Source organism: Vanellus vanellus (genome assembly GCF_965231255.1).
Source record: "Vanellus vanellus genome assembly, chromosome: 2".
Taxonomy (NCBI): domain Eukaryota; kingdom Metazoa; phylum Chordata; class Aves; order Charadriiformes; family Charadriidae; genus Vanellus; species Vanellus vanellus.
In genome coordinates, this window is record NC_138906.1 from 66,381,293 (window position 1) to 66,405,931 (window position 24,639).

A 24,639-nucleotide genomic window follows, 5' to 3' on the forward strand; every position below is an offset into this window, starting at 1 on the left:
TGGCTCTCAGGGGACTGAGTTTTATGTTGGGCAGCATCACTCCTTTTGGCCAAAACAATAGGACAAGGGCCTGAAGCCCTCTTCCAACACAGCTTCTAGTGCTGTTGTTTCTTGGTGTTAGAATGGGAATTGGTAACACAGCCATATCCCTTCCCCTCCCCTCCCCAGTAAGAAATCATGGCAAAATGCAACGTTTCCTGTGCTGGGTACCGCAGCAACACAGCTAAATCCCTGGAAACACCACAGTGATGTCAGAGCTGCAGAGCATCCCTGAAGCAGGCTCCATGCGGGGACAGCCAGGCAGGCAGGTAGGTCCCCAGGTATAGCATCACCTGCACTCCATGTCACAGCAATGAACCCACTGTGCCAGAGAACAAAACTCTTTGTGCAGCATGAGGTACCCCCGAGCCGCACAAGCTGCTGCCTTGGGTCAGTTGTCACCTCGGTCCCACCAGCTTCTGACACATATGCATATGGTGGTATTTATCAGCAGATGAAAAAATAACATGTTTCTTTTCAACTCTCTGGCCTTCCTCCCATCATGAACTGTACTCTTTGCATTCCTGGTGCCACGCACCCCTTGGGGCTTTATAGAGCCCTCACTGCCTCAGGTGGAGAACTGATGAGCCTGAAGCAGAAGCAGGCAGCAAAGCCAGTGCTGTGAAGGGCAGTGGTCCGATGGGCACGGTGAGGGTGGTGCTGGAACGGGAGCCTTTGAAACATTCAAGCTAACGGAGCTGCTCCTTCTTGTGCCTGACAGGTCCCTGACTGATGCTCTGAGAGTTGGGGACTTGCCCTCCTCATCATAAAAAGGCAATTGCAGTCACACCATGGCCACCCTGGCCCTGGCTCTCACTTCCTCTGCAATTCATTTTCTCCTCTACGAGCAACAATAAACCCAACCCCTGCAGTGATGTTTGAGAAGCAAGTTGGTTTGTGATTTCTCTGGCACCTGAAGCCCTACAAGGGGTGGCAGAAGGAAGAGGCATGAAGCCCAGCAGGGACCCCGTCCCCAGAGCTGGGGTGCATGGAGCATGGATGAAGTTACCCATGTAGCAAGGGGGGCTCCCACTCACCAGGGCTTTACCTGCAGAAGACTTGAGCCCATGCTTGGGCTCACAGGCCTTGCTACATTGTGATTTTTAGTGAAAGAAGTGGCTAGAGAAAACAGAATAAAATTCAAATCAATTATGCTGTTCAAAGTCAGTCTCTAAATTAATCCAATTATGCTGCAGCAATCTTTGCTTAATGCCTAGAAGCTAGGAAATGATTGTTAAAGCAGTGGTTGGGGAAATTAGTTGATAATGACAATAACCAACAATGGAAGATGCTATTTGGGAAGGAAAGTGTGTGTGTGGGGGGGGTGCGGGGAGAAAAAACACTATTATTCATCCTTCAAGTGGAGTATATTGCTTAGCTATTAAAGGATAATGCACCAGAGCTAACTAAACACAGTGCTGCCTCCAGGTCTCAGTGAGGAAGAACTTGAAATTTGCTTATCATTCTTTACTAAGGAAACCTCCAAGCACTGTTATTATGGAAGTACAGCTCCTAATAACCATTACACATTGCACAGCTGTCTTCTGGAACAGATTGCCCACACAATCTCTGTGCCTCTGTCAGGCAGGCTGCTAAAAGCCTATTTTTATATTTTCAAAATTTAGGCTTCAAATCAACTTGCTACAGCAGCTCAGCTTCAGGGCCTTGATGTTTTTAACACAATTGGCCACACTGGACTTCCAATTTGGGGCCTGAAAAGACAGCAGCAGGTGCAAACCAGAATATAGAATCATAGAATCATAGAATGGTTTAGGTTGGAAAGGACCTTGAAGATCATCGAGTTCCAACCCCCTGGCCATAGGCAGGGACACCTCCCACTAGACCAGGTTGCCCAAGGCCATGTCCAGCCTGGCCTTGAACACCTCCAGGGATAGGGCCTCAACAGCCTCTCTGGGCAACCTGTTCCAGTGCCTTACCACCCTCAAAGTGAAAAAATTCTTCCTAATGTTCAATCTGAACCTGCCCTCTTCCCGTTTAAAGCCATTCCCCCTTGTGCTATCGCTACATGCCCTAGTGAAAAGTCCTTCCCCAGCTCTCCTGTAGGCCCCCTTTAGGTACTGGAAGGCTACAATAAGATCTCCCCGGATCTTTTTCTTCTCCAGGCTGAACAGCCCCAACTCTTTCAGCCTCTCCTTATAGGAGAGGTGCTCTAGCCCTCGGATCATCCTTGTGGCTCTCCTCTGGACACACTCCAGCAGGTCCATGTCCTTCTTATGTTGGGGACTCCAGAGCTGGGTGCAGTACTCCAGGTGGGGTCTCATGAGAATGGAGTAGAGGGGCAGAATCACCTCCTTTGACCTGCTGGCCACACTTCTGATGCAGCCCAGGATATGGTTGGCCTTCTGGGCTGCGATCGCACACTGCTGGCTCATGTTGAGCTTCTTGTCAATCAGCACCCCCAGGTCCTTCTCCTCAGGGTTGCTCTCCAGCCATTCCCCACCTAGCCTGTATTTGTGCTTGGGATTGCCCCGACCCAGATGTAAGACTTGGCCTTGTTGAACTGTATGAGGTTGGCTTGGGCCCATCTCTCCAGCCTGTCCAGGTCCCTCTGGATGGCATCCCTCCCCTCCAGCATGTCTACCTCACCAAAGAGCTTGCTGTCATTGGCAAACTTGCTGAGGGTGCACTCGACCCCACTGTCCATGTTCTGACAAAGATGTTGAACAATACAGGCCCCAGTACCAACCCCTGAGGAATGCCACTCATCACTGCTCTCCACTTGGACATCGAGCTGTTGACCGCAACTCTTTGAGTGCGACCGTCCAGCCAGTTCCTTATCCACCAAGTGGTCCATTTGTTGAATCCATGTCTCTTCAATTTAGAGACCAGGATATCGTGTGGGACAGTGTCAAACGCTTTGCACAAATCCAAGTAGGTGACATCAGTTGGTCTTCCCTTGTCCACTGCTGCTGTAACCCCTTCGTAGAAGGCCACCAAATTTGTCAGGCATGACTTGCCCTCGGTGAAGCCATGCCAGCTGTCACCAATCACCTCCTTGTTTTCCACATGCCTCAGCAGAGTTTCCGGGAGGATCTGCTCCATGATCTTGCCAGGCTCAGAGGTGATACTGACTGGCCTGTCATTTCCTGGGTCTTCCTTGTTTCCCTTTTTGAAAACAGGGGTTATGTTTCCCCTTTCCCAGTCGGCATGAACCTCGCCAGACCACCACGACTTCTCAAATATGATGGCTAGCGGCTTAGTGACCTCATCTGCCAGTTCCCTCAGGACCTGCGGATGTATCTCATCAGGTCCCATGGACTTGTGCACCTTCAGATTCCTCAGGTGGCCTTGCATTTGATCTTCATGTACAGTGGGTGGTTCCTTGCCAGTGAAGACTGAGGCAAAAAAGTCATTGAGTACCTCAGCTCTGTCTCTGTCCCGGGTAACCAGTTCTTGCATTTCCTTCCAGAGAGGGCCCAGAGTTTCCCTAGTCTTTCTTTTCTCCCTGACATACTTAAAGAATGAGTTTTTGTTTGTCCCTGGCCAGATTTAGTTCTATCTGGGCTTTAGCTTGTCTAACCCGATCCCTGTCTGCTTGAACGATTCCTCTGTATACCTCCCAGGCTACTCACCCCTGTTTCTACTCCCTATAGGCCTCCTTTTTCCTTTTGGTCATGTCCAGGAGCTCCTTGTTCATCCATGCAGGCCTCCTGGCTTTTCTGCCTGCCTTCCTCTTTGTAGGGTTGCATTGCTCCTGAGCTTGGAGGAGGTGGTCCTTGAATATTAACCAACTTTCTTGGACCCCTCTTTCCTCCAGCGCTTCATCCCATGGCACCATACCAAGCAGATTCTTCAAGAGGCCAAAGTCAGCTCTCCCAAAGTCAAGGGTGGTCAGTCTGCTGCGCACCTTCCTCGCTCCTTTGAGTATCAAAAACTCAGCCATTTCATGGTCACTACAGCCCAGGCTACCCTTGAGTTTGACACTGTCTACCAGCCCCTCCTTGTTGGTAAGAACAAGATCCAGCATAGCTCCTCTCCTCATTGGGTCCTCAATCACTTGGAGAAGGAAGTCGTCGTCAGTGCAATCCAAGAACCTCCTGGATTGCCTATGCCTGGCTGTGTTACCCTTCTAACAGATGTCAGGGTGGTTGAAGCCACCCATGAGAACCAGGGTCTGTGAACGTGATGCCACCCCTATCTGTCTATAGAGGGCTTCATCCACTCGGTCTTCTTGGTCGGGTGACCTGTAGCAGACCCCACTGTAATGTCCCCTGCTCCCGATTTCCCTTTAATCCTGACCCATAGGCTCTCAGTTGGCTCTTTATCCATCCCTAGGCTGAGCTCCATGCATTCCAGCTGCTCCTTCACATATAAGGCAACACCGCCTACTCGTTTCCCTTGCCTGTCCCTCCTGAAGAGCCTGTAGCCTTCCATGGCAACACTCCAGTCATAGGAGTCATCCCACCAAGTTTCTACGATGCCAAGGACATCGTAGCCTTGGACGCGCGCACGCATCTCTAGCTCCTCCTCTTTGTTCCCCTTGCTCCATGCATTTGCATAGAGGCACTTCAGCCGTGTCTTCGTTCAGGCTGACTTGGCTGGAGCAGCTGTAATTACTTTGTGCTGCTCTCCAGGCGGCATTCCTGTGCCGTGTACTAACAGTGCCTCCCCATTGGTTCCTGTTGGTCCAGGAGTCTACATAAGACTTTGACAATGCTGTAGCAATATACCATTGCTTTAGTTGGTTTGTGTGCACAATAGCTGGCCAGCTGAACTCAGACCTCTTGAAAGCACTGATGAAGAACTGCATATTGACAATTTCAAGATGGGATGTTAAAAATATTTAAAAACATTTGGCTCAAAATGCCTGATAGCAAATAGCAAGTGGGAAATGCCTATCACCCCAAATATCTTTGAATCTTGGTCTAGCTTTCCTGTTTTGTAAGATACTTCATAGAGAGACTTTATTTTTGAGCTCTAACTCTTCAAACTACATCATTCAGTTCCTCTCTGCTGGAAAACAGATGCATCCTCCAGTGCCCGATATCACATATCATAACATAAAGAATATATTTATAAGATCCTCTGCTCTGAAAATGCTTGGATGTAATTTCTGAGGCAGGATGCTTGCTCGTTAACACTGGAAGAACCTGTTCCCAATATTGCAGCCCACATGCTGCTCAGAAATTGTTTCTTTGAGCTGTGTTGAAATTTCACAAAAGACTTGAAGGAGTCTCATTTCAACCCAGTGGGGAAATTTCACATTGTTTACACCTTTACACCTCATTGCCTCAAGATCACAATTATTATTCATAGCCCCTCGCATTCACAATTGCACGTAAACCCCTGCAAAGCCATGAGCTTAGCTTAAATTCACCAGGTATACTTGTTGGTGCTGTGCTTTTCAACATACTTTCAAACTTTGCTTCACAACCTGAAGGAGTACTGAAATAATTTACAGTTTTTTAAAGTGCAAATTGAAATTCCTGTAGTTAGCAGACTCCAAAAACCACAGAAAGAGGGTTGGTAACAGCAGACTTTGTAGCAAAAGTGCATCGCAAGAGTTGTGCAGCTATATTTACAGACACAAATGTATTAAATTATACTGATTATCTTGGAATATCTTCCAAGAAAGCCAAGTGAACATTGTAACTTGAGAGCTGCAAGCACTGAGCCTTCAATGTCACATCAGGAAACTCTGAGCAATGAAGGTATTTTCTCCTTGTGCTCTCCAGGTTTCTAAATAACACGTGTTTCCGCAATGACCCAGAAAAGGATCCTCAATTAGTTCTGAATTCTTACTTCTCATCCAGAGTGTGGCCCATAACAGCTTCCAGAGATGCCAGAGAGCACCTCCTCAGCCAGCATGAACCCCTTGGAGGGCTCCAGAGTTCACGTCAAGGGAGCCATGACAGCTTCCACCGCACAGGAGCTGCCCCTTTTGAGAGTCCTGAGGTGTCCTGCAGCCCTTTGCAGCACTAGGGGCATGCACAAAGACAACAATCAATGGGGGGGATCTAAAAAAGTAACACATTTTGTGCCCCTAATGCCAACACTTGGATTCCAGATGAGGGTGCAGGGTGATGAAGCAGTGAGGGCCTGCTTTACCCAAACCCCGACAGAGACCAGAGTTATGGGCCTGTTTGCACGTCCCTGCTCTGGGGCTGCTCCAGGTTAGGTGCAGCCCGAGGTAACAGCTGCAGCTCAGTTGCAATCTGGTCTTCACCTGCAAGGGCAGCATTTTCAGTGTTTGCTCTCTGAAAGCAGCAGTCGTCCCTGCCTTGCCGCCCGTGTCATGGCGTGTGCTGCGTCACAGCAAAACACCGTGGCCAGGGGTTGCTCTTTGAACATCTCTCTTACATTTCCAGCCCACAGCCGCTGCATCCCCGTTACAGAGCCCTTGGCTTGTCTTTACGTGAACCCACCAGCAGTGCACACAGAGGGAAGTTATTTGGTGTGCGAATGTGGAGAGTTAGTTTGATGAAGAGGGGGACACGGCACAGTGCCCTGTGAAATCTGTTAACTCTGAATAAGCAAAGAGCAGCTGAAGGCTGCAGGCAGTACCGTAATGAGGTAAACGATACAAGCTGGGGAGAAAACAGGAATTACTCACGGACTTATTCCTCGGCACTTCCACCGAGGCTGTTAGTGCCTTAGCCTCACAGATGTCAAATGCAAGCAATTAAAGTAAAAGTTAGGTACGGTTGCAGCTGAAATTAACCCCTGCCATGCAGCAGTTTGCACCCATTGGCAGGCGGAGGGCACGCAGATGAGCAGAGCCACCTTCCTGTAATGAATCAAACGAGGGGCCTCTGCTCGATGACCTGTGCACCGGCTTCGGTTCAAGTTACACGGACAGTAATAGATGCTGGGCTGATACGGTCTCACTGAGCTCCAAACAGCCCTGGGCATGTGCTGTAGAGGACAATTTCTAGTCTGATGAACTGCTGTTTTTCCATCCTCCCTTCCTCTTGTAGACCAATGACTCCGTCACATAAGGGAACAGTGCCCAGCCTTTGTTCACAGCACCAGATTTCCACCCCTCCTCTTAAATGTCCTTAAACACATCCCAGATTTGTAACATGCAGACATCTGTGTTCTGTTTTTTTATAAATGTGGGTGGACATGGCATCGAGGAGTGAGGCGTGTGGTCCGTATTTCCCCAGAAAACACGTGTTTTGTGGACAGGCTATTTTAGATTGCAAACATACAATCTTAGAGAACACCAGCATCAAAAAATTGTGGTGCTAAATTCCAATGCACATCTCTGGGCCATCAGGAATAGTTGTAGATTGTACCTTGAGCTGGAAAAATGACTGACTGATACCTTTCCTTGCCTGATGGGTACGTTCAGGTTAAATGTACGCCAAGCATAGTCTCTGTTACGACAGACGAGTTCTTCTGGCAATGCACAACTTTTAGACTGTTGGGTCCTGCTTTCACCTCTTTAGCTGTCTTCTGAATTTTAAAAAGGAAGAGAGATTTTTAAGTGCGATGCAAAAACAAAGTGCTGAAAAGTGGCTTGAATTACTGACAGGAGGAACCAGCTGCGGGGGAAGCTGTGAGTGTTTCACACAAGCAAGCTGAAAGGGTATTTCCACGACTGAGGCAAAAGCGTTGGTCAGTGAAGCAGACGGATGGTGAAAGACACACAGCCATCACTCTGAGATATGCTCAGAGGTGGCACTGCTTCCTCAGGCAGTGCCCAGAGGGAGAGCTGAGGAGGATGCCAGCTGATGGCTGCGTCCTGTAGAGTCACCACAGGGCTGCTGCGCATGGGGGTCCCATGGTGGGGCTTCTCTGTGGTCTCAGAGGATGGCTGAGAACTTGGATCCAAGGACAGAAAGGAAAAAAACAGAGAAATAAAATGGAGCATTCTTAATTTGATATTCAGTGTCAAGGAAAAGAAAGCTTTCCTGTGGGTTGCAGCTATAAGATTAGGAGAGACAAAGTTGAATTATTAAAACATTTATTCACCCAAGTACATGTTGAGCTCTCCAAGGACCAAATGCATCCACTTAATTAAAACAGAGAACTTCCCAAGGACCATTTATATTGGCACTGACACATTTAATACTTGTATCCTGAAAGGGTCATACATATCCATAGCTGTAGATCTGAAAAGATAAAGAGCTTTTCTGACTTCTTGCTGTACTCCCTGCCAAAAAGCACTGGCGCTTGGGCTGAAGGCAGCATGAGGAGGAGGAAGCTGCTGCCTACAGGCTTTGCCACTGACAGTTGATCAATAGCAACGGTAGGTTGTGCTTTAGTGAGAACAGCTTGACTGTTGTGAAAGAGAGACAACATCAAAAATCTGACAGACAAGGCAGGCAAACATTCTTGGGGACTTAGAGATGTTGGTCTCCTATAGAGGTGGGAAAGGGAGGAGGACATAGCCCTTCTGAGGGTCTTGGCCAGGCTTTCTCCCTTACATTCCTGTGAGCACAGACCTGTCACTGTGATTTTCTTTTTCAAGACTTCTGTGGCAGATGTGGAAGGAGCAGAGGAGAAACATCTGCATTGCTCATGTCCCACAGCAAACTTAGAGAAGGATGGACTTTTTTTCATCGCCTGCCAAACCTACATGGCTTTGCAATACAGTTACTGTCTGCCAACTCTGGCGGGGATTTGTCCCAGGAAGAGAGCAGTGGGCAGGCTGGAGAAGGGTGACTCAGGAGGAAGGTCTGTCCCCTTCCCAATCTCCTAATGAACCACACTGACTCACGGAGGACAGCTCAGCAGAAGAGGGCAGCATGTAGCAAGCTGTGGACACACCTGTCCATCCCACAGGTATGGCAGAAAAATGCAGTTTTCTTACCTCTGGTGTTACAGGCTAGCATCTGCTCGACCTTTAAAGTGTCTCTAAACCCACCCAATGGCTAAATCAGTCTAGCTTCTTCTTGGGACAGAGATATTTAGAAATGCTTGTATCTACCGCATGAGGCTCCCTGTCTTGTCAGGAAACAAAATTAAGATGGTGGGTGGAAAGAACAAAGAATTCATCACAGGGGAAACATCCTCTGCCAAGGGAGCTCTGTCTCACGAGGGCAGCTTGGCTTCATTAACGCGCCAGCACAGGCTCTGTGGGCATGAGACCTGCAGAGGTGAGAGAACTCCAGGGTGGTTAAAAAGTGCCAGTGCATGTAAGCAATGTAGAGTAATGTGAACACAACAAACCTGTCCTCTGCTCAGCACACCATACAGAATCTGTCTCAATATCAGCCCCTACCTTGCCAAGTAAATGGTCTTAGCACTCTTGGGTTGGGGTATATGAACATCATGACCTGGGATATGGCCTGACCTCTGGTCCTCCAGCAAAACGAGAAAATGATGAAGAATGAGAAGTGTGAAAGCAATAATTGGCTGTACCAGAAACAGAGGTCATGCAAAATAGGACCTCGGCTTTTAGCTCATCTCCATTCCTCCACAGTTCTAGTAGTCCTGCATTCCAAGTGCTTGGCATCCTTCTCAAACCTTGTTCCCATATGAAAATCTCAAGTGGCTCAAAAAACCCCAAAGTATATATATTAAAATCCACACTCGCCTCAACATGAGTTAGGAATTATCTAGTATAGGACTTGGAACAAAACAGGCTTCTGGCAATCATTCATCCAAAAGTTTCAGCTCTTGGAGAAACTGAAGAGTGAGGACCACACCTCCCTTATGCCTCCTCTGTCTTAACCAGCATGGAATAGTTAAGGAGCTTGTATCACAGATGCAACAGCAATCGTGCTCCTTGCGCTCATTCTTTTTTCCCTCGCACATCCCCTCAAAAAAATTAAAGACTATCTTTTTACTGTAGGGGTGACAGAGCACAGGCTGTGGAGTCTTCATCCTTGGAGACATCCAAAACCTGAATGGACATGGTCCTGGGCAACCAGCTGTAGGTGGCACTCCCTGCTTGAATAGGGGGTTGGACTATAGATGACCTCCAGAGGTCCCTTTCCACCTCAGCCAGTCTGTGGTTCTGTGAATTTCTGTTTCTCTGAGCAACAGATGTCACCTACCTGGACTTGTGCAAAGCGTTTGACACTGTCCCACACGACATCCTGGTCTCTAAATTGGAGAGACATGGATTTGACCAATGGACCACTTGGTGGATAAGGAACTGGCTGGACGGTTGCACTCAAAGAGTTGCGGTCAATGGCTCCATGTCCAAGTGGTGAGCAGTGGTGAGTGGCATTCCTCAGGGGTCAGTACTGGGACCAGTACTATTTAACAACTTTGTTGGTGACAGGGATGTTGGGATCGAGTGCACCCTCAGCAAATTTGCTGACGACACCAAGCTGTGTGGAGCGGTTGACATGATGGAGGGAAGGGTTGTTTAGATCCAGAGGGACCTGGACAGGCTGGAGAGGTGGGCCCATGCAAACTTCATGAAGTTCAATGAGGCCAAGTGCAAGGTTCTCACACGTAGGTTGGGGCAATCCCAAGCACAAATACAAGTGGGTGGAGAATGGATCAAGAACAGCCCTGAGGAGAGGGACCTGGGGGTGCTGGTGGATGAGAAGCTCAACATGAGCCAGCAATGTGCACTTGCAGCCCAGAAGGCCAACCGTATCCTGGGCTGCATCAGAAGTGTGGCCAGCAGGTCAAGGGAGGTGATTCTGCTGCTCTACTCCACTCTTGTGAGACCCTGCCTGGAGTACTGTGTCCTGCTCTGGAGCCCCCAACATAAGAAGGACATGGACCTGTTGGAGTGAGTCCAGAGGAGGGCCACGAAAATGATCAGAGGGCTGGAGCACCTCTCCTGTGAGGACGGGATGAGAGAGTGGGGTTGTTCAGTGGGATGAGAGAGTTGGGGTTGTTCAGCCTGGAGAATAGAAGGCTCTGGGAAGACCTTATAGCAGGTTTCCAGTATGAAAAGGGGCTTACAAGAAAGGTGGAGAGGGACTTTTTACAAGGGCGTGTAGTGATAGCTACATGATGATGGCTTCAAACTGAAAGAGGGTAGATTTAGATTAGATATTAGGAAGAAATTCTTCACTAGGAGGGTGGTGAGGCACTGGAAGAGGTTGTCCGGGGAAGTTGTAGATGCCCCATCCCTGGAGGTGTTCAAGACCAGGTTGGATGGGGCTTTGAGTAACCTGGTCTGGTGGAAGATGTCCATGCCCATGAGTCCTGGTTTGAGGTAAAACAGGACCAATTTTCTGTTAAGTAACTTTGCTTTATAGCTAGGCCTCTTCTAACTACTGAAATTAGCAGCATATTTTGCAGACACTATTCGTTTTGAGGGTGATAAGACCCATGCTTATAGCTGATGCCAAGGAATGGTATGCAGAGAGGCTCTGGCTTAGACTTACTGCTATAACACCCAAGGCAGCTAACTTGGTTACGTGCCCCATTGGAGGGTCGGAAGCAGAAAAGCGCAGTGGGGTACCATCTGCAGGGAGGAGCGGACAGGACAGGTGACCCAAAACTGACCACCAGGGGATTCCAACCCATCTGCCTCATGCTCTGTAGAAAAGCTGAGGGATCAAAGGGCCAGCCCTCTTTCCCCAATGGCTGGTGTCCGAGGAGGACTCTGGCTGTTTGTCTGCCTGTGATCCCGATCCTGAATCCAGATCTGGAATCCAGTTCCCATCTGTCACTGAGTCCAGCCTGGGACTTCCCCAGTGCCAGCCAGTGACGTGATTGTCATCCTGGGAGTTTGATATGGTTTTGTATATATTTCGTTATTTCCTTTTTATTTTATTATTAATATTTCATTAAAGTAGTTTAGTTTCTTCTAAATTCGTAAGTCTCTCCCTCTCCTGCCTCTCTTTGGAGAGGTAGGGTAGACCATCTGTCAGTCGCCCAGTGGCCGGTTCGGCCCAAACCACGACACCATGGAAGGGGGTTGGAACTAGATGATCTTTAAGGTCCCTTCCAACCTAAACCATTCTATGATTCTATGATACGCATATAATGATGACAACAGACTCAGTCTTTTTCCTTGGAGGAGAAAGATCACAGGGGGACATGTGGGCACAGTGGAGATCCAGGAAAGCAGCTGGCCTAGCTCTCATGGAAAAAGACCTTACAGCTGCAGGGAATGAAACAGCTGAGATACTTACATGGCAGTCCAGAGTAGAGTCAAAGGTGAGTTTCTCCATTTATGGATATGAGCTGTACGGCACTGAGGAACAAAGTTTCCTTACGTGAAAGATGTTCCTCCCTCCACATGGAAGCATTCACACTCATCCTACAGAAAGGGAGTGGTTTCCCTTATCTGTACTATTTGTTACTGCTCTGTTACCATAGTTCATATATATAAAATAAAGCCAAAGACTCTTAATTGAAACAACTGTGGTAGCTACTTTCCCACTTGGAAGAAAATGAGACTTACCTAGATGGGCTTTGTGAAACCTCTGGCACCTCACATAATGACTGTGTGTGCAACAGGTGGAGCACCGGGTCCTTCATCCTCCTGCTGCTCCTGAGCAGGATTACCTTTCAATACTTCAAGGGGCCTTATAAGAAAGATGGGGATAGACTTTTTAATAGTGCCTTTAATGATAGGACAAGGGGCAATGGTTTTAAACTAAAAGAGCATAGATTCAGACTAGATATAAGGAAGAAATTTTTTATTATAAGGGTGGTGAAACACTGGCACGGGTTGCCTAGAGAAATGGAAGATGCCCCATCCCTGGAAACATCCAAGGTCAGGTTGGACGGGGCTCTGAGCAACCTTATCTAGTTGAAGTTGTCCCCGCTCATTGCAGGGGGGTGTGCCTAGATGACCTTTAAAGGTCCCTTCCAACTCAAACCATTCTATGATTCTATAATTCTATACCTTACCTGTGTGGCCATGCCTGAGAGCTGCCTCTGTATCTGCTGGGGAACACAAGGCTTTTGCTGGGCTGGTAGCTGGGAGAGCAGCAGCATGCCAGGATGCAGAGGACCCTGTTGACGAAGCTGTGCTGGGGAAGGAAGCCTTACATCTAGTGTTGGTTTTGTAAATTTTATGGGGAGATCAGGTAGGTGATGTGATCGCAAGAGGCACTGCGTAAGCCGCATGTTCTTTTAGCGTGCTTTAGATAGGGAGGGGAAAGGCTGGTATAATCAGAACAACATGATAAAATAATAACTATTAATGATGTGTGAGTAGGAAGAAAGATCTCATTAGAAAGAAAGTGCAGAAAAAAACCCCAGCCAGGTCAACAGGAAGAGCCCAGGCTATGCAGCTGCAGCAAATCAGCCTGCTGTAGGTGATGCTGCCTGGGGGATCAGATACTGCTGCGTCCTGTTCCTCAGAGGGGGAGGAGAGAAGAGGCTGTGTTAGGCACTGGGCTCCAAACACTTCTGAAATGACAACAGAAGGTGGTATTGGATAGGAAAAACAAATATATAAAAAGCTTGTGTGCATGTAGTGAGAACTGGGACCTACTGTATAATGACAGTGATGGGGAAATGTTACTTCAGTGACAGATTTGGGCACACGATGGCTATGGTTCAGTGAAGTACACAAATAAAGGAGACAGGCCCTGATGAGCTGTGGAGTGGCCCGTGTGGTGTACATGTACTTGAATTGGACAAGGAAAAGATGATTTGGAGGCTCTGCTCAGAAGAGAAATAAAAGAAATAATGCACAGCCTCCCTCCTATTTTAATTTTTGTATCACGTAAACACACCTTTTTTTTCGTGGTATGAATTTGACTTGAAGGCTTAGCTAGCAGGGAACATTTCTACTTAAAAAAAATCTGTTTTTAAGAAGTTCTATTTTGTTTTTTTAATTAAAAATGATTCAGCAATGTTTTTTGGCTAAGCCTGATTTAATAATTTATGGGATACTTCTCATGCTGAATTTTCAGCTACATGAGGAGATCCACTTTCTTAACAGCACCACTACATATTCATTCTCTGACTTGTCATCTACTGCAATGTTCACTGTAGTAAAAATAGGCAGAGCTGAGAAATCTTTAGGTGCAGCTCCAGGTTTGTGTGTGTGGATTTTCACGCTTGTAAGATAGTCACCTATTCTGCAAGCAGTAGTGCCGAGAAGGAAACTTGAGACTTTCCACCCTCCGCAGAGGATGTTACTATCTAACACATATGCACAAAACCCGACAGGGAAAGTATCTGAATGCTTGGAGTTTTTCACATCTCAGCGCTAAGCGACACTGTTCCCTTGTCTTTCCCCCTGCCCAGCACACATGCACAAAGAGAAAAACTTGGCCACTACCTGATGCTTTTTGCTTTTATCACAGGTCCCACTACCTCCCCTACACAGAGCTGTGATGTCTTCCCATTCTTTTAAGAACTGCTGAGAGGAAGTCGAGAAGGAAAAAGTAAAACTACCAGTCTTTAAATTGAAATGACTGTTCTTACCTGTTTTTAAACAAACATTAGACCTTCGGAGCCGAATTCCCCGGACAGCAGCAATAGAACAGGCTCAGAAAGCTTAATGAAGCAAGGCATGCTGTATGCCCCTTCTGTGCTCACTTCCACGCCTGGTACTCCTTCAGAAACCAGCACTGCCCAGTAAGTTCAACAGCCTCAGTGGGGGTCTGATCTTCACTTCTGTGCTGAGAAATCCCTTCCTGGCAGCAGGTCCTTGCTAGCTACCTAACGTACAGAAGTAGGTCATGAAGATAGGATAAAGCAACTAGTCAAGAGATGTGGGTCACTTAATAAAGAGTTAAAAGCCATTTCACAAAGCACATTTCCTAGGATGCTCCTGCATCTTGAAAAAAGCATAAGTTAGTGGGAGTGAGTGACAATTTAATTTGTCAAAAGAGTTCTCGCTGGCAGGTTAACCAGGGCATTCAACTTATCATCTGTTAAATTTTCAGTTTCTATTTCTCTCTCCCACTTGTGCAGAGAGGCTGATGACCAGTTCACCAGATACAGCTACCCGAATGAGCAGGAGTCTTCTTCTAGACAGAAAGCAGGCTCAATGGCTTCTGGGTTGCAATGGGTTGGTGCCTCTCAAAAACCCCTGCACTAGCCACCCCCCCACTCTGGGTTGGATAGCAGGGGTTTGGAGAGCTACCAGAAAAATTTAAGTCAAAGTTAAGAATTGTCTGTGTAACGATCATTAGAGAACTGCTTGGCTTTGGTTCTGGCAGCACACTGCCCGCTACCTGGGCCTCTGCGTGCAGCACTCACTCCAGGCTTTCACAGCTCTCGTAGAGGTGGAGGAGTCTTCACTGACAGCAGACCCCTAGATAGATGCAACTCAGTCTGGTGCAGAGCCCTCGCTCAGTGTTTCCACAGCAGCCCAGGTGATATTGGGTCTGGTGGAGTGCTGATTGCTTTTAGGACTCCCGCCCAGTCACGCACACCACCAGCTAAACCTAAAGCAGCAGCCATAAAATAAAACTGGGAAGAGGGCACAGCCTTTCACACCAAAAAGCTTCTCAAACTTTACATGTATGGAATCACTCCATACGCACTATGAGACAGCTGCTGCGCCGGGAATGCGGCACCCAACAAGCAGCTTGAACCAAGGCAGAACATTGCTGAGCTAACAGCAACCTACCCAGTTTTCCTCACTGGCTGTGTTTATGTTCAGAGCTCGAATGCTGCCACAGAGCTGTGTGAATGGCAGAGATCATCAGCCAGAACGAGCCTCTACTGAAATTTGTGCTGTCAAGTCATTTGCAGCATCACAGGGACCTGCAAAGTTGGTATTTCAAATTATTTCAACTGAGTTTGATTTAAGAAAACACAAAACATACCTCACGAACCCCTGACATCTCAGTATTTAATTGCAAAAAGTTATCCTCCGATAGCTGGGGAGGCGGCATTTAAGTTGCTGAAAAAAAGTATTTTGACTTCCCATTTTACAAGCACTAGTAGTTTTTCTTTTGTTATACAATGCAACTCACTTGGGAGACATCCTCCTTGTTTTCATGGAGAGCTACATCAGGCAGGCCACTGTAGACTTCAGCTATGTGGCACCTGTGTGAATGTCCAGGAAGTTTGACATTTTCCCACAGAAAACACTATTTTTGTCTGGTGGATCTTGCATTCTGAAGTGGAAAAGCAGTATCAATCTGAAAAGATTCTCTTATTTTCTCAGTCTTACTTTTATTGCCATTATGAAGCTTTGAAAACTAAGCTGTTCTTTGTAAATGAGCTGAGATTCTATTGAAATATTCTCTCTGTGGCAAAATTAAGTATTTCTGCACCAGAAAGTACTTTCTTTTAACCATGACATCTGAAATAATGAGTCCTTTTTTGCTAACATGTTTTAAAAGGATTTGTCTCTCCAGTTGCTAACAATCGAGAATAAACCATGATTCTAGCCTCAGAAATTCAACACCAGAGCAATAACTCTTACAGTATCTTCAGAGGTCAGCCAAAGAGACCCAAGAAACTGTCAGAACGTAAGAGTTCACATACTAAAGAAAAGGGAATCTTCTGAGCCAGTGTTTCTTGTCTCTGCCTCGGTTACTTGCTACAGATTTGCAGTTGCTTTCAGTGTTTTTCATTATTTTCATACAGAGTAAAGGAAAGATAATACAGAAAGGTACCTTGTATTTGATGGACGCAAATGAACAGGAAAGTGGAACAAAGCGTACAAAATGAATTTTTATTAAATGAAAGAAAATCTGTTTCGTGGGTCAAATATGAAATAGAATATACAAAAACTTTACATCAGATCTCTTGTCAAAGAAATTAAATCCTATCTAGACTGAAGTAGCACTCGTTCTTTCCAAGACAACACGAATGGGTGACTATGCTTCTTATGGCAGTACAGGACCACACAGTATGCTGTGCTAAATTTCCGGTTACAGAGAAGAAAAGTTAAAAATCTAAATGATGTCCCTAAAGAACCCAACTATTCCACAAAGTAACTTAAAAACATGAGTTTTGATCATTATGTATTCTCTTAGAAGCAAATGACAGGTGGGTCAAGTGCAGAGTTCACAAAGCTCGCATATCACATTCTCTGTTTCTATACAAATATAAATCGTTCTTTTTTATTTTAAAAATCCTTTTATATTTGATAGCATTTATTTGTGGAAAAGGATGACGAGTTCATCAGGTTCCTGCTGTACTACCCAGACAATGCAATCTCCTTCAGCCTTTAGCTCCTCCTTTTTTGTGAGGACCATTACCCATAAACCAGACTGCAGTATTTTAAAAAAAATTGCTGTTTCTTTAAGCACAAATCTTTGTACCACTGTTCTGTAGATGAAGGTTCTGCAGAGCTCCTAGCGTGTCTTTGGCATAGCACACCAAGTCCCATTTAATACTTTTTTTGTTTAAAAAAGTATATTTTCCTTTAGTAAAACACCTTAAAAACATCTATTTCCGATTTTGTAAAATAATGTGTCACCTCTCGTTCTGCTTTGCAAAATATACACACACATTTTGGAAAAACATTGAGTACTGACATAAGGGCCTCATCTTAAGTCCAATCATCTGTTTATGACAAGTAAAATATAATTACAAATTCCATCTTCGGCATGAATGTCACATGAAGTCATTCAATTCAGCTTCAAGCGCTGCTGCCATTTCATCTGCTTCAGAACTGCTTCCTTCCTCGTCTTCGTTGCTAGATTCTTTACTGGATTCACTGGCAGCATCATCTTCATCCAGTTTGCGCTTTTGACCCCTGGAAGGGTAAACAGAAATAACATCCATGAATCGAGGTATCTCATTGCTTGTTAACACAGTGCACTATTTAACAGAAGTAAAAAAGGGGCTAAAGGACTCGACTTTTTTCCAGGTCTAGACAAAAAGTATTGCGCTTGCTTGTAAATGAATGAACAGTAGTTAGTTCATACAATTGATTTTTTAATTGCTGTTATTTACTGCCAGCTGTAGGTGCAAAGTACCGTTAATTTATTTCTCCAATTCTTCCGAACAAGGAATGAAAACAGAGTATAAGACTGTTGGAAAATGAGTTGATTTACGTTCCTCTCATATCCCAAAAGGAAGAAGAAATCCATCGTGTGAATGAGAGATTACCAAAATACATTATATGTTGCTATAGCATTTTGAAATATCCAAGTTTCTCCTTTTTTAATAAAAATAAAACCTTAACTCATTAACCAGATCTCATTGCACCAGTTTCTACACTTTCATGCTTCAAAACGTAGGAGGGGCCTTATTCTTCCCTTATGTATCTCTGGATTAGTACTGCCAGGCTGAACAACACATTTCTTAGCATCTCCGGAGAATTAACCAGTTTAAACAGGAAGCTGATGTGCACCATACCCTGCCGAAAGAATCATGTTCCTGGTTGTGAAAGATCTCCAAGGAAAATCTAACACTTCAACCGAGACATAGACATAAGCAAAAGAATTTGGATTTGTGGAATCCTAAAATCTCTTTTCCTTGCCAAAAGGGAATTTTATATCAGACATGTACTTCTGAGACAAAAATAGAGTTGAGACTTTGCATTGCACAGAATTCATAATGAGCTGTAGAAACACCTTTAAAATCCTTCCTTGATCATTTGATCAAATTTCAAGCAGAGAAATATAGGCAAAGGGGCGCTCTCTTAAATAACTGTCTTTTTCATTGCTGGGTGAGGTTTCATTAAGAGGAGAATGCATCCACTTGGAATCATGAAAAATTAAGAAAATGGTCTTTATCTTTTAGCAAAAAAGGAGTAATTTAACAACGGTCCCTTTAATTCTGGGAGTGTAGAGAAGTAGCAAGAAAGACCCTTGATATACCTGTTCTAAACTATGTATATCCAAAAGAAATGAATACAAAGATTAACAGTCAAACTTGTGACCTTGTAAGCAACACTGAAATACAAAGCAATTTTTATTTATACGGACATCCTTATCGCCGTTTTCTGAGACACAATAATTGTGAGGGGCCCAGACTACTCGATTCGTAGGCTGGTTGAGTGACACCTGACCTCCCCTTTCTCAGCTTTTCAGGGAGATGGACGAGACGGGGTGTGAAGTCAGGAGGGGAGTCCGAATCGAAACGGGAAGCAAGCAGGACTATGTTACCCTGTTTTTCCTTTCAGCTGCACCAGAGGGACCAAAAGATACACTGCTGTTGCTTTAGCAGGTGCTTCCTCACCGTGATGTTAGGTGGGTTCTTCTGTTCGGTATAGGGAGTAATACTGCAGGGAGGTAAGGTTGAAGCCCTGGGATTCAGTCTGGGGTCAAAATCCCTAGCAAGGAAACATGGGATGAGGGGAAAGCATTCCCTGAATGTTTTGCTATTGAAACTCAAATGTGGCCTGCTGAGGGCACTAAATGCAGCCTAATACACAATAAAAAGCAGTTTCTCAGGCATAACGCTGATTTCCACGCAGCCTACGTTAGCACACAGTTTGGACGAGGAAGCACTCAGCCTAAAAATGCCCAGTTGGAAGAAATCTATAGCACTTTTCCATTAGAAGCTGTACAAATGCACGGAGCTTGAGTTTCACTCGCTCACTTCATGATGATTTCAGCCTTCAGAGATACAGCACTATTTTAGGAATTAATGATACCATTAGCTGGAGAAAAGCTAATTGAGAATTAAAGAAAGTTGAAAAAAGTTGTGTGTATTTAATGAGTAGTGGATAAGAAGTATACACGTCGTGCCAACCGAAAAATAACGATAGACAGATACGGAGGGAATCTATAGCACAATGTTCATAGCTTAAAACGTTTGTATTCATCTGTTTGTAACTGATGGTATCTACCAATTGAAAAAGAAAATTAACAACCTGACAGCTATAATTTACACATGTGAAACACATACACACAACCACAGATGATGTATTAAATAACGTGGCAGGACAAGCAGGTTTTTAGAGCCAGCCCAGATACTCTTGAGTTTTCTGGGACCTAAATCAATAGCAAAGATCCTGTAGAAAAAAGGTCTATGAAGAAACACTATCTCACTGCCAGCTGATTATTTCTTAGAAGAGAAGAACAGTTCATTTACTAAATAATTAAGGCAAAGACAAGCAAAATTACTGATTTATGCAACAAAGCCACCTTTTTATTTAAATTGAAATCTACTCCGTAGCAACTAGATTTCAGTGAGGACAATCAACAAAATACAGGGATCCAAAATACTCAGTGTAACTAGTTAGTTAAAGAATGGAGTTCCAGTCTACAGGGAGACCTTCCAGAGAACTTTAAGGGACAGTCCTGACCTATTTTAATCTCTCATCTGGTCGCAATAAACAGTACCTTTGTAAATGCAAAAGACTGAATGTGATCTATTTTGTCAGTTTTTGTTCTTTTGGCAAGGCTAGAATGACAGCTCTATTCAATCTAGATATGAAAACTTCCTCGCTCATGGGGAGGAAAAAAACTTCAAAAACGAAAAGGAAAACACAACTAAGTGTTAGTCCTCTGCTAGAAGAAACAAAAAAATCTCTCAAGAATGTAAGTATTCTTCTTATTAAGATATGAACACCTTTCACTATTTGTGTACTAAAAACTGCGGCTTCATAGCTATTCCTAAAACATTTAAATGAGTATTATGAAATCAAATGCAAAGCTAACGCTGATAAAAGTATGAAGGAAGAACATCAGTAACATAGTGCTGCATTTTTTATTTGCAAATTCAGAAAAGAGAGGTAACATCCCATTAATCATTTCTATCTTCAGAGAAAAGCAGTATATCCCCATGGCAGCATATTTATTCACATAAAAAACAATTCAAAATGTGTATTTTCCTCATTATTTTGTGCCCACTCCTTGTCATTTCCAGTTTCAGAGCCATAGTGCATAACACTTTTGAGTGGAAAAGTTAAGCATGTACAGGATTCCTTCTTAATATTTAGAGAAAATGATTCAGCAGTATGTTGCAGGCTTCCATTAGTGTAATTTGTATTTTTAAAAGGAACTTTGCTTGAGTGATAATAAAAAAGAAACATATGGATAATAACTGAATATCTTTAACCTCGTAAATGAACACTTAAAATTTCCAAAAGACTGAACCTAGAACTTTAAATACCTGACAACTCTGTGAAAAAACTTGTACAATACATATTTCCTTTGCATTAAATATTTTCTTTTTAAGAGAGAACTAGTTTTTTAAAAAACATGCATTTAAATAAACTACAAATATAATTCATAATGATATAATAAAAAAACACTTGTAATTATACATGTATAGAAGTTACGCTTAGGATAATTTAATCTACAGAATGATAATGGGAAATATACCTAGGAGTATTCCAAATGAAGAGATAGGAAGAGAAGACGTTACTATGTTCCAATAGAGCATGGTGTATGCATGTGAAAAATAGCACAAGGATAATGACGGAAAATGAAAATTTATTCAATTCTTGATCTGTTAAACCGATCAGTAAAATACAATTACAACTATAAGGTTGAATGAAAACTTCATTCTTATAATTCCAATTCAAGTGTAGTACACTGAAAGAGCCATAAAGAATAAAGCAGTGAAAAAAAGTCCAGTGTTCATGGCTTCTATTATCTTAAGGCCTTAATTTATAGTTAGATGAAAATAAATAATGTTGGAAAAAACATTTTTTCTAATAATTGAAAAGCAAATTGTCTCTGATCAGTTTTGCATCCCAATGGATAAAAAGAAATACAGGGCTACATTCAAATAGAAGCACCTAAAAGGAACTCAAAGGGCAACATAACCCTTGTTTCAAACAAAGCAAATCTAAACTTTTCCCAAACTTTATTTTAAACCTGCAAAAGAAAACTACAGCAAGTATTTAAAGAAACATTCACATATACTTTAAACTCCAAATACCCCCAACCCCCATCCCTACTCCGATAAGAAGTATACTTCTAAATTATTGCAAATTGCTTTGTTTTTTTCAATAGCTTCTAAAATTGGTACAGTAACAAAGTAGAGTCTGCAGACTAGATGTGTTCAGTCTTTTACAAGCATGCAGCTTATAGCGCTGACATCATAAATCAGGACTTAAATTTGGTACCAAATACAGTCAAGTTACTCTCTAATGAGAATACTCACATAGGAGCCGTAAGCAGTTTGGAAGGCAATAGTTTGAAAAGGCCATTTTGAAAGAGCTTGGTGCCTTCCAACAACATTACAACCCTGCAAGATTACCTACGCTGCGGCAGGCATGCCTCTGAAGTCCGATGTGGAAGGTCTGTCCCAGTTTCCATACACACCTAAGCCTACAGCTTTCCGTAAACTCCTTCCATAATGGAGAGAAGGATGATGCTGAGTTTGGTAACGCAACAGGAATTTGGCTCCCTTCCACAAGAATTTGACTATGAGAACAATTTATTTAGATAAAATATATCTGTCACAATGTCCTTCAGCTGTTATGAATTAGAGCTGGTAAACCAGGAAAACTTTTCTTCAACCAAATTTTAAGACGCCAGCCCAGTACGTGGCTAACAAAGTTAAAGGATGTGAGATCTGAGAATATACAGATTGAAAGTCAACGTTGTAAGCATTAATACATTACATGGGACTGACAAGACGATTAAATTTTCAGGGGGATGTTCCAAGTTTTGCAGTTATATTTTCTTAACGTGGGATACACGGCAACATCTTTTACGTACGCTTGATACAAGAGCAAGCAATTGTCCGTAGCAGGGCTGTAAAACCAGATGTCTACCCTCTGGCAATTTTTCTCATACATCTGTGCAGGAACATTGAATTTTCTGTCCTGGTGCTCCTCCCTAGCCCTAGCATAGCATGCTTCCAAGCACACAGCCGTAAGAGCAACAAATAACACTAGCCCCGTGTTGGCAAGCCTGGAGAGTGTGGATTTTTACTTTAGGTTCATGCTATGACAAACAAGACAATATTTAGTATTGCAGGAACAAATGCCAGACACCCCGCATATTTCCTCATGAACTCATCCAATGTTGTCTGCAGGATTACAGAATGATCCAGAAATCTAATATGCAGAAAAATGCACAGAGAATGTTTATTGGACAGCCCCAGCATGCAGAAAGAGATCCTGCAGTCGGATGAACAGCATGCTTTTAACGCTCTTCACAAAAACATCTTTGCAGAAATCCACCGATTCAAACTGACAGCTCCAAAATGTATTTTAACTAACACAACGGTAAAGTGAGACCTAATTAAATTCTGTACAGCTTCAGTGCCTTTCTGCTTTAAAATTTAGCACATCTGCACACTATTTTAACAGTGAGAAACTATTCTGAAAACTTAAAAAACTATTTTAACAGCTTCATAGTTGAAGTAAAAACTCAATGTAGATCTGAATTGAAAGAAAGTTTTAGAAATCTGCAAGTCATAGAAAATTTAAAATATATCCAGAAATTACAACAACGTGTCAACAAGGATATTTTGTAAATTTTACTAAGATCGTACATTTGGCAAGGTTGTATTTTCCTGATATTTAGACCAATGGGAAAGTTTAATAACAAAAACCCCACCCCAATTAATTGAAAATGGTTATTTCTTAACAATTAAACCTTTGGCTGGGGTATTTCAAAAATAAAGTGTAGCAATAAAGCTTTAAAATGAAAGACTGTGCACTGAACTAATTTTCTCTGCACTGAACTAATTAGATACAGATAATAATTAAATTGGATAATGTAAAACTAAGAAGCTGAACCTACAATTTTGCTTATATAACTAAATCACAGATAAGTAAACTATGTCTCTAAAACGTTACTTGCTATTTTATTAACTTCAAGTTGTTTAAAAATAATGCATGTAGTTGTTACAAGACGACATTTACAACACCCAAACATTAACTATTTCTTCAAAAGGCAAATGTGACAGTGGCAGTTTTATATCACGTAACAAATACTCTTGTCATTGACTTGTAAAAGACAACCAAAAATTACATATACTTTTCAATATGTGGAGTGCCAGACTGTTACCTGACACTTCCACAATGGAAAATGCACAGATGCACTCTGGCATATCATCTCTCAATCCTATTGTAAACAAACAGAAACACGAAGATCTATTCAACTTTCCTGACTGTCCTCACCCCCCCTTTCTAGACAACTGAATTTGAATAACCTCCCAACAGGGCAACGAGCCAAAATTCGGACCAAAAAATACACGTCCATCAGCGTATCAATATTTTTAAAGCTAAACCAGGCTTTTGTTGTTTGAATTAAGTTCTCTCTTCAGCTTCTTCTAGTTTACAAGTATTACCCTTTCTGACAACAAACGTCAGATGGTACATTTACAGCTCTGTGGAGATTATGGGTAGCTTTGGGAGGCCATAATAGGAGATACCAACGATCAGCAGTGAGCAAAGAAGCTTCAAGCCTTCTTTCACCAGTGCCTAATAGGTGCAGTACAGCAACTCTACCTGGATTTGGTTTGAAAAAAGTCCTTTGTAAACGCTGTCACTCAAATAATTTCCGTTACAGGAAGCACTGCAGGAGATCGTCTCAGATAGTGATGAAGAATAATGTTCTAAGTTTAATAGCTACAGATCTAAATATAAGCTATTGTTTTAAAAATGGTAATGTGCAATAAGAAAAATAAGATTAAAAATGGGCAAAAAATGTAAGATGCGTGGGCAATTTAGAAAATTCAAAAATATACATCAAAATAAGGAGTTGAAAAAGAAAACACACCTGATATCTCTGAGAAAAATCAAACTACATTCATTTTTCTTATACTGTGAGCATATGTGGAGGTGCTCCTGTGCCAATATAGTGGCGTACAACTACAGTTTAAAGATGCAGTGCTGCAAAGTAACGCCTGGAATTCACACACCCTGTCATCCTGGTCGGATTTGCCAGCATCACCCAAACACTGAGAACATTCTTCGAGATGCATCAT

General features: G+C 43.5%; 1 protein-coding gene across 1 annotated transcript in view; it reads right to left on the minus strand.

The window, feature by feature from the left end:
* Positions 1–16,506: 16,506 nt before the first annotated feature.
* CTDP1 (CTD phosphatase subunit 1) overlaps positions 16,507–24,639 on the minus strand; it is a gene marked incomplete at its 5' end in the record, with an annotated part of 120,495 nt that continues 112,362 nt past the window's right edge. The window contains one exon of the mRNA XM_082499664.1: positions 16,507–17,548. Coding sequence (XP_082355790.1) covers positions 17,407–17,548 — 142 coding nt within the window. The 3' untranslated portion in view covers positions 16,507–17,406. The remainder of the gene's footprint in view (positions 17,549–24,639) is intronic.